The sequence below is a fragment of the Gavialis gangeticus genome, unplaced genomic scaffold (genome assembly GCF_001723915.1).
Source record: "Gavialis gangeticus isolate Ggan-Ray unplaced genomic scaffold, GavGan_comp1, whole genome shotgun sequence".
In the NCBI taxonomy this organism is placed as follows: domain Eukaryota; kingdom Metazoa; phylum Chordata; order Crocodylia; family Gavialidae; genus Gavialis; species Gavialis gangeticus.
Genome location: NW_017729024.1, coordinates 8,297,673 through 8,308,812, shown reverse-complemented (window position 1 = coordinate 8,308,812; position 11,140 = coordinate 8,297,673). Strand labels below are relative to the sequence as shown.

Below are 11,140 nucleotides of genomic sequence, written 5' to 3'. Positions count from 1 at the left end.
GAATTGACCAATTGTGGTTGTGAGTCTTTGATCAAAGGAAACCATGCTTGGGCTCCAGCTTTTTCATAGAATTTAGGGAGGCAAACAAAAGAAAGTACTGTATTACTTGGGTTCTGGTTCAACCTACTGTTCTTCAACCATAAGTTTTTCTCATTTGAGCACCAGACTTTCTTGGTACTCTTGCAAGCACTGCTTTGGGTATCTTACATATACACTTGTGTGTGTATACAGAAGATACATATGCATTATGAAGGTAGGCACACACATGCTTGTGAACCTTGGACCTCACTTGATTCAAATCTGGCCTTTAAAGTTGTATGGAAATATTAAAAAATATAGCATACATAATGATATTGCTGCTACTCTAGAATTTTGCAGAATAGAATGTAGAGGAGCATATTTTGTCAGCTTTGAAGCCAAGCAGGTTTTTCCGTTCATATTTCTGACATAACTGATTATGATAATTTTTAAATTACATAGCATTTTGGAAAATTTAAATATTGTGGTACAATGAAGACAGGAAAATCTGGGTGAGAAGAATGGTTCAGCCACAGTAAATGTAACAAAGTATACTTAACCAGTTTACTCATAGTTTACTAGTAGACTTAAGTTATTAGACACTGACTAGTAGTATTTACTTTGATATATTAAACACCAGAATAAAAAGTTGTGCCTTTCATGCAAGCTCAGGGATATTAACATACTAGCTTTCTGTGCCAGTGAAAAACTTGCTGTAGACTACAGTACCAAAAACATTCATAATAAGCCCGTCATATTACAATTATGCGGAATGCCATGATTCCAAAGAAAGATGTTCATTTTTTTCACTAGATGGGAACACTGAGGATGCTAATCCACTTGTATCAACTGATACTTTTATTAACAGTAAATGTTAAGTGTGAGTATGTTATTTCCTTTGAGTCGTAAGGTATATTTAGCATACCAGCAAATAGCTCACCATACTGCTTAATTTTCATGTAGAACTGCAGTGGATTTTTCTTGGTCCAGTGCAGAATGTAGGATGTGAATACTGCCACTTATTGAATTTTCAACAGGAAATTCAGAAACGACTTGTTTCACTGGAGAGGGTACTGTACATCTTGCTGCGTCGTCATATTTCAGGGATAAATCTTTTTTATCAACACTATCCTTTGTGTTTTCTCTGGAGGACTTTTCTTGAATGATCTCTTTTATTTTGCTTAGTACTGTGTTAATAAAGAGTGCCTATTTAAAAGAATAAGGATATATTTTAGTTTGAGAAACCCAGGAATTTGGATTATATATTGTTGTGTGTATACACTTAAAATGCACATCAGCCATGTTAAGTACACTTTAATTTGAGACTTTAGAAAACATACTGATATATTAACAACAAAGGGCTTGATCCTGGAAGATACTGAGCGCTCCAGTCACAATATAGCCAAAAACTTAAGCATGTGCTTAATGTTAAACATGCAAGTATTCCAAATGAAATCAGTGGTACTGCATAGATGTTTACCATTATGTACATAGACTTTGGGTAAATGTGATATCTATTAGACTAACTAAATAGTTGGAAAAATTGTTCTTCGCAAGCTTTCAGGCCCAAACACCCTTCTTCAGGCATAGGGAGAGTCTGATGGTGTTTTGTGTGCCCTCCTGGGTGGAATGGAGCCAATGTGCAAAATGCAGGTGGCAGGGACAAGAAATGTAAAACCTGCAAACATTTCTCCACCACTCCCACAATAACTACATCCCACAACAGAACCATCACCATTCCTGGATCTTGCATCTGTACCTCCAGAAATATCTCATCCAGCACACCAAAAGCTCTGATGGAACATACGTAGGAGAAACCAAACAACAACTGCGCACCAGAATGAATGCATGCCAAAAATCTATCAAAGACAAAAATACCCAATTACCTGTGGGTGCACACTTCTCACAAGACAACCACTCTCTCTCCAATCTCTTAGTTCTAACCCTCAAAGGGAATTTATAAAACACCTTTTGTAGATAAGTCTATGAACTTCACTTCATAAGTCTACTGGATACAAAAAAACATGGACTAAATATAGACATTGGATTTATGGCACATTATAACCACCTGCCATCTGATAACCCCAAGTAACCTGTCTGCATTTTACCAGCTACATTGAATTAGCAGGTCAACATCCTCCCCCACACCTGTCTCACAACTATTGTCTCCCATTCCCTCTGATCTTCTCAGCCATGCATTTCTATTTTCACAAACCTGCATTTTGCATGTTGGCTTCCATTCCACCCAGGAGAGCATACAGAACACCAGCAGACTCTCCCTATGCCTGAAGAAGGGTGCATGTGCCTGAAAGCTTGCAAAGAACAAATTTTCCAACAAATTAGTTGGTCTAATAAAAGATATCACATTTACCCAAAGAACCTTGTCTGCCTATGTCCTTAGACCATCATGACTACAACCCTATTCCATTATGTACAGACTTAAGTGCTTTGATGGATCAGGGCCAGCAAACTCACTTCATTGGATCAAGCATTTAATAGAGGTTCCATCACCACAGCACTTAAGCTATCTCAGCTTGTAGTTTAAAATGACTTGCTCCTAGGGTAAGTGCCGTTATGTCTGACAAACAGATTGATACAGTTATTCCAGTAAAACAGTTTTCCCTACAGGATGTAAATGCTTACAACCTATTCAGCTATTTTAGAGTTTTTCCATTGTCTTAAAAAGCAGCACAACTTGCTTCTTAAGAAATCAAACTTCTGTGGGCTTTAGGTTTTACATTTAACCCACTCTTTAATATACCTCACTGAAGGAGAGCATTCATTTGAATTTCGGTGTTTAATGTATTTTTGACATTTGCATTGGAAAGAGAGGATCATTAACTGAGACTACCGACCGAGACTTTACAGCAAAGTCAGGAATACCATAGCTATATACATTTTTAGATTCTTGCATGAATAATTTACATCCCTCACTCTGACTTTTCTTTGCCTCCCATTTTGTCCATGAAGATTTTTGTAATTTAAAAATATTCCAACTTACTACAGTTCTCAACAAGCAGTATTTTTCTTTTTCTACATCTTATATTTTTTTGAAACACAGTTACCATATTTACTTGAATCTAAAGAAGAGTTTGTTTGTTTTGATTTTTTTCCCCCAATCAACATAAGTGGGGGCAGGGGAGGGGGAAGTCTTATCTTAGATTTGCATGAGACAGACCACACAATGGGGATGGTAGGGGGAGTGCATCGGGGAGATCTCACAGGCTACCTTTCTCTGGCCATTTGTCCCATTTCCCCTTACCCCACCTTCCGCTTACATTCAGCTCTGCCTCCAGATCCAGCCCTGGACAGGCACAGAAGGGAAGGCACGGGCTTGTGGAGGGCAAGAGGTTGGGGAGGTAGGTAGGGATGGCAAGAAGTGGTGGTCTGGCCCCTTGCCCCCCCTCCCTCCCCCCCGGCTGTTTTGGGAAGACAAATTTAAGATGGCTCTCCAATAATCAGATTTTATATATGGAAAATGATAAATTTATAATTTTCCATGTACTGAATCTAATGATTGGAGGCTCATCTTAAATTCAAAACCATCTTGGATCTGGGTAGATACAGTATATTCCTATCAAATAACTGTGTATAGTGCTCTTCAGTATCTTCATTAATGATCTGGATTCAGGTGTCAGATGCAGACTGGCAAAGTTCACAGATGACACTAAACTATGGGGGAAGGCAGTCATGCTGGAGGACAGGCTGGACAAGATGAGCATGAGCCCCCAATATGATGCTGTGGCCCACAGAGCAAACCAAACTCTGGCATGCATCCACCAATGCATCTCAAGAAAAACCAGGGATGTCATCCTCCCACTTTACTTGGCCTCAGTGAGGCCACAGCTGTAATACTGTGTCCAGTTTTGGATCCCCCCACTTCAGGAGGGATGTGGGTAAGCTCGAGAGAGTCCAGAGGAGAGCCACCCATATGATCAAAGGCCAAGAGAGCAAGCCTTACGAAGAGAGGCTGAGGGACGTGGAACTCTTCAGCCTGGTGAAGAGAAGGCTCGGGGGGAATTGGTGGCTGCTGGGAACAATTGTTTGCCAGAGCTTCCCAAGGGATAAATAAGTCTAACAGCCACAAACTTCTAGAAGGTCAATTCAGACTAAATATAAGGAAAAACTTCTTTACAGTCCAAGTGTCCAAGGTCTGGAACAGACTCCCCCCATAGGTGGTGCAAGCACCTACTCTGGACTCATTCAAAAGGCATTTGGATGTCTATCTTGCTGGGATCATTTGATCCCCGCAGGCTTCCTGCCTCTGGCAGCGGGGATAGACCCATAGATGTTCATAGATGTAGGGTCAGAAGGGACCTTGTAGATCTTCTAGTCTGACCCCCTGCCCTGGGCAGGAGAAAAAATCCTGGGTGTAGGGTCCCAAACATACACCCAGGCTTGAACTTGCAACTCTGTGGCCCCAGAGTCAGGATACTGCCCCCTTAGCCAGACAAGTAGGCTTAAGCCTGACAAGTAAGTCCCTTCCAGCCCCTAATGTCTGTGACTCTATGTCAATGAAAACTAATGGAATCATAGTAACACAAAACTGGTACATACTGACTTCAGTGAATCGTTATTTGGCCTTTCTTAGAAGAAATTTAAATACTTCACTTGCGTGACACCACCTTTTTATTTTTTTCAAGCTTCTAAACCAGTAAGAGGCAACTGGTTATAATTAATAAGTGATCGGGGTTGGAATAGTGCATCTAATAACATAGCATAGGGGAATATACAAGCCCAATTCCAAAACTGGCCTGTAGGACTGTGTGAAATTTCAGCAGCTGTTTCATTTCAGAGGTGTTTCGGCTTGTTTCAGCACCCAAAATACTAAATCCAAAATGAAACAGAAGAGTGGTGGTGGATGGGTCATTTTCGACCTGAAGAGACGTGGGCAGTCCCCCAGGGCTCGGTCCTCGGGCCTGCACTGTTTAACATCTTCATCAGCGACTTGGACAAGGGGGTGAAAAGCACCGTGTTCAGATTCGCAGATGACACTAAGATGTGGGGAGAGGTGGGCATGCTAGAAGGGAGGGACAGGCTACAACTAGATCTTGACAGGTTACAGGGGTGGGCAGATGAGAACAGGATAGGATTCAATACTGACAAGTGCAAAGTACTGTACCTAGGGAGAAAGAACCAGCGGCATACTTATAGGCTGGAGAACTCCCTTCTCATCAGTGCAGATGCAGAAAAAGATCTTGGAGTTATTACTGATGCCAAGATGATCATGGGCCACCAATGTGAGGATGCAGTCAGTAAGGCTAACTGCACCTTGTCATGCATCCACAGATGCATCACGAGCAGGTCCAAGGAGGTGATACTCCCCCTCTATCCGACATTGGTCAGGCCACAGTTGGAGTACTGTGTCCAGTTCTGGGTGCTGCACTTCAGGAGGGAAGTGGACAGCATTGAGAGGAACCAAAGGAGGGCCACTCGCATGATCAGGGGGCAGCAGGGAAGGCCCTACGAGGAGAGGCTACGGGACCTGAACCTGTTCAGCCTTCACAAGAGAAGGCTGAGAGGGGTGGCCATCTATAAACTTACCAGGGGGGGCCAGCGGGGAATGGAGAGTCGCTGTTCCCCCGAGAACTACCAGGAGTAACTAGGAATAATGGCCACAAGTTGACTGAGAGTAGATTCAGGCTAGACATCAGGAAGCACTATTTCACAGTCAGGACGGCTAGGATCTGGAACCAACTTCCAAGGGAAGTGGTGCTCACTCCTACCCTGGGGTCTTCAAAAGGAGGCTAGATAAATCACCTAGCCAAGGTCATCTGTCCCCAGCATTCTTTCCTGCCCATGGCAGGGGATCGGACTTGATGATCCGCTCAGTTCTCTTCCGACCCTACCAACTATGAAACTATGCAAGGCTCTGAAACGTCTCCAAAACTAAATGAAACCATCAGAAACATTTTGGAAATGTTTCAGAATATTTCAGAGGCACCCCCTGGGAACAGCCCTGCAGCCCTCCTTTTAAAGTGCCGGGAGGCTGGGGCCAGGCAGGGCAGCCATGAGGGCTTCTCTCGCAGCTCCCCACACAGGGGTAGAGGCAGGCACAGCCAGAGGAGCCATGGGAGAAGTCCCCCTGGCTGCCCTGCCCGGCCCCATCCCATGCCCGGTCCCAGCCTCCCAGCACTTGGAAGAACAAAAAAAAAAGCCCTGCACTCACCTGATACAGGAATGGGGATTGGGGCCTCTAGGCACTTATGGCAGAGCCCCCACACACAGCGTGGGACAGTGGGGGGCAACTGAGATCACCCCCCACACCTGGCACCCACATGGCAGCTGCCCCATGGCACAGGTGCATTGCAGCTCGGCAGGGCACTATGCACTGTCTGGGAGCTGGGGCCACGGGCTGAGTGGTGCCAGGCTCCAGCTGAGTGCTGGAGCTGCCCCAGTTCCCAGACAGGAGGCCATAAGTTTGACACCCTGTTTTAGAAAAGGGCCTCCAATGAGTCTGCTAGGGGTCTGGGGCTGCAATAGGCTGAATGTCACTTAAATCCCTTGCCAAATGTAGGTGTCAGAACTCAACCCCTTGCATGTATGGGGGTGGGGGGTGGCAGAGGTGACTGGTACCATTGCCCAGAGCTACCTATAAGACTGGTTTTATTTTTTGTAGATTTCCTAAACATTTGCAGTTAAGGCTAACACCTTCCATGATAGGAAACTCAGAATCTAAATTTTTGGAAGGTTTCAGCCAAATTAGTTTGGCTGTTCTCTGACAAGGTGATGGGGAAATCTTTTTGCCATTTTTAGAAATTCTGATAAGCTTTTCTTTCAGTGGTTGTGCCATTGTGCTTTAGAACAGGACCTTGAAAACAGGTGCAGGGGGTGACCCTGCATGTCCTGGCCATGCCTTTTGTTCCTTTTCAAGATTAATTTGACAAAGAAGTCAGCTTCTAACAAACTGCACTTTGCACAGAATTCAGAGGTCTGCTAGAATTTATCTGCCAAGTCTAAGTGTTCTCCCAGTGCTGAGCATACTTCTGCCCATTACAGCTCCTACAAGTGATTACACTGCACGTGTGCTATCTCCACAGACAGACGTTCTAACCCAGGACTTTCCTTGTCTTACAGCTCCTCATTACTACTGACTTCGGTAGGAAAAGACAATTAAATTGAAAGCAGGGGGGAGATTGACTGTCTTATGCCTCCACTGTGCTTCCAGAAGTATAGAGAACCTAGCCACCCGCCTTGAATTTAAGGAGAGGAAGGAAAGGCACAGATTGGGGGAAAGAGATGGATGGAAGTGTGGACGGAAAGAGAGACATAGCTGGGACTTGTGAGACAAGAGGGTTGGGACTGGGACTTACTGGATAAGGAAATGGGATCTAGGCTGACAAAGACTAGGCTGGGATTATTTGGGCAAGAAGACTGGGCCTGCAAATGATAAAGCTGTAGAGGAAGGGCTATGACTCACTAGATAAAGAGCTTGGACTAACTGGACATGACAGGAGAATGGGACTGAGATAAGCAGTTAGGGATGGAGAAGAGATAGGGCTGAGAGAGTGCAAATACATGAATAATCCAGAGAAAGAAACAAATAGACCATCTCTGCCTTGTATTTAGTGCTTCTATAATGAACAATTTAAAGCTGCCTCCCAAAATTCTACCCTCTCATTCACTCGGGGGAAGTTTTATTTGGCAGGAGGAATAAACACTCTTGGTTTTTCCATTATTAAATTAATATGGCAAAAGAAAAGGATTATGTTTTGTGCCTTGGCTTGTAATTTTGCAGATCTGTGTACATGTTATATTGAAATGAAGCCTGAACCAAGTAAGCAATCAGGTATTTAGCAGGTAGTCTCTTCATGGAAAAAAACAGGCTGAAAACTGCAGTTTGCATTGATGCCAGTATTTAAACCTTATTCTGATGAGTAGGTTATCACATAAACATTAAAGGACAGTGTAATCAAGAAGGGCCTAATTTTGAGTAGTATCTTACATTACATATTATCCCATTGTTTTGACTGGGGATGATACAAGACTTACCACGAACAAGTGCTGAGGCAAAAACATCAGGTCCAGATTAAGCTAATTAACTTACCATATAAATTAGTGTTGCATAGAAAGCAAACATTAAACTGGTGATAGCAGTCTTCGCTGGATAGCAGATCACATCGCATAGTGAGCATCTTGTAGTCTGAAGGAAAAATAGTTGTTAAGAACTGCTTTTTTGCTGTCAGAGTACTAACAGTACTTAATAGGAGAATGCAGTTCCCTATATCCATGTCCACGTCTGAAAAGGCTGCATTCATACACATTTGTTGATGAAGTCTTTTTGATATCATTATCAGATAGGAACAATAATATATATTGTCTTCTCTGCAGATCACAAGAACATACAGGAAATGCAGGCATAGAGGGGGGTTGCATTCACCATAGCCCTTTTTTTAGCTTGCCTGCTCTTTTGTCTCGGCCCCTCCAGAGGGTTGCAAGAGGGGGTTACTGCTGTAGAGATGGCTGAGTTCTCTCCCCACGCGGAAGGGGGAGATCATTGTATGTGTGTGTGGGGGGGGGTCTCCTTTGCTTGCAGATTACAGGGGCAGCCATGGCATCTGCTGTTAGACACTGTTTTCTCATCTGTAAACCTCCACCTGTTTTTGCCCAGTGAGACATTTTCCTGTATAAGTACTAAGCTCTGCTTTCAAGTTTCATCCTGTTATGAATTGTTACTGAAAATAGTTTATGGCAATTAAAAAGCACCAGAGCTGGTAAAAATGTCAGTTTTGCACACAGGAACATCAGTAAGCTATGGAACAGAAATCCTGATTAAAAAATCAGAGATATGGAAAGCTTGTTAGAGTAGGTCAAAAATCATTAGCATTTCCATTAATATTCCTTACCTGAATTGTATAGAGTGGTGTGTGAGGATTTTGCAGAAGGCGCCCTGACAGCAAGTCCAGCTCTGCAAATTTTCTTACCAGTTGTGGCTGCAAGAATTTGGCCACGGATTTTGAAGCAGCAGATACTCTGCTTAGCACATTGATAACTCTTACTGCATGAGATGAGGAGAGTACACTTGCCACAACTGACACTGAGCCCTGCACAATGGAATCATTCTGCTGAAAGAGAAGGATTTAAGAAATAATGTGGCATTTTAAGAGCATTTTACTTACATACCCTGGCTAATGGGGAAAGGCCATCCCAGAACTGAATGCTCAATATTTAAGCCTATATAAGGAAGATATTCTATTAACATTTCAGTTACTCTTAACTGAACACTATAAATAACAGACACCAAGTGCAATGATCTGAAATAACTTGACACAATATAAGCTATAGTACGAAGAGATAATCCTACCCTAGATTCTTCTGCAAAGCACCATCGTATTTTACCCTTACTGTCTTGCAAAATGATGTACATATATTTCGCACGGTTAGCTCTGGGAAATGAAAACAAAGGTTTTAGAGCTATTGTGTGGCCACTGGTTATCACTACAGAGGGGCCCAAGGCTACCTTCTCCTCTGCACTATTCCCAGCCCTATGCTGGCTCAGAGCAAGCAGAAAACTGCCATCATCATCTGAATTTAAGAAGTCCTATGGATGCTGAGGATGCTCAACACCTCCCATGAGGCTTTGTCACCTTGCAGTGCTCACTGTAATTTTTCCACCTGACTCAGCATCAAAAGCAAAGCTGAAACTTAATATAAATTTGGAAACACAGGTGTTCAAGCTGAGAAAATGAGACTATCAACTCAGAACATTGATAGAGGATGGATCAGATTAAACTGAACCCATGATCAAAGCCAAAGAAATTTAATATTTGGTTCTAGGTGAGTTTTCCTCTTGATTTTATTTGTAAAATTGACACCTGATTAATATTGTGATGAACATATGAGAAATGTGCAAGAGAGAGAGAGACAGAAAGACATGTTCTACTTTAACACTTAAAAATATTGTCTACTTTTCTACTTAACTCATCACATTGCTCTTTGCCCCTCTGCTCTGATAATGCTGACCACTTGTCTGCCTGTCCATTTCTTTATGCTTTCTTCTGTCTTCTTAAATAAGGTGCTTCTGAGCTGAAAAATAAAGCCACTTCTCTCCCTTTTAAATTCCCCTTCCTCAAGACCCATTTTTTCATGACTGGGGAGTAAGTAATAGATATTGCAACTGAGGGTTAATCAACAGACACATCTGATGCAGATCAAAAAATAAGGAGGCTTGTCCATCATCACCTTGACCATGGTTGCTTGTATCTGGCTCCCAAATCTCTTTATTGGTATTCTTGGCTGAACACTCTTCAAGCCAAAGAAGAAACAGCAGTTGTATGGCAATTCAGACATGTGTATTAGTCCAGTAGACAGGCTGGAGGCAGTGGGGGGTGAGGGGAAGGTGCAGGGGAAGAGAGAATTCAGTTCTGATTCGCACCATTGGGCATTACCACTATACAAATGGCATTAGACAGGAAGCTTTGCACAAACTTTTAATCCATGGTTTTCAAGCAGTTATTATTTAGAAACCTGACCTTCCATTCAGCAGCTCCAGGGGATTCAAACAAAGATTGGAAAAAACAAATCAAAATGCAAACTCTAATGCATCTGTGTATGACATTCTCTGGGGTCTCACTTTTTGATACTCAGGCTCTCCAGCTGCCCAAGTTGTTCCTGTGCATGTCAAGAAGTATCTCAGTCTGACAGTGAAACAGCTCAGGGGTAGGCAACCCTACATGGGTGCCAGAGTGTGGCACTCTAAGACATTTTGCTTGGCATGCATGCTTCTGGGTGAATGGTGGGGAAGGGGCCAGGGCTACATGGCCACAAGAAGGATCAGGCCCTTTATGGCTTCCCCACCATCTGCCCCTGGCACACCAACATCTTACAAGTTGAAGTTGTGGGTGTTTTTGGCACTCTGCCCAAAAATGTTGCTGACCCCTGGCCTAGCTCATACCTAAACCCAACTGAGATATAGAAGGTTGCTGTTTCTTCACCTATTTCCCTTACGGTGTGGGAGGGGGTGATTAGGAAGGTGTTATCTGAGTGCACCTTCCACGTGAATAGTGGATCATGCTTTATAGTAGGGCTGTCCAACTTCTAAGCAGTTGGATCCTGCATGTCCTATGGGCCATACTAACGGAGACTGCATGCTGCAGGGGACACAGCCTCCCCCCCGCCCAGG

The 11,140-nt window shown here is 43.3% G+C and overlaps 1 protein-coding gene across 1 annotated transcript in view; it reads right to left on the bottom strand.

The window, feature by feature from the left end:
* Positions 1-443: 443 nt before the first annotated feature.
* SPATA9 (spermatogenesis associated 9) overlaps positions 444-11,140 on the bottom strand; it is a 21,413-nt gene continuing 10,716 nt past the window's right edge. The window contains exons 3-5 of the mRNA XM_019516872.1: positions 8,865-9,083; positions 8,066-8,161; positions 444-1,224 (exon numbers count right to left, since the gene is read on the bottom strand). Of these exons, the coding sequence (XP_019372417.1) occupies positions 967-1,224; positions 8,066-8,161; positions 8,865-9,083 (573 nt within the window). The 3' untranslated portion in view covers positions 444-966. The remainder of the gene's footprint in view (positions 1,225-8,065; positions 8,162-8,864; positions 9,084-11,140) is intronic.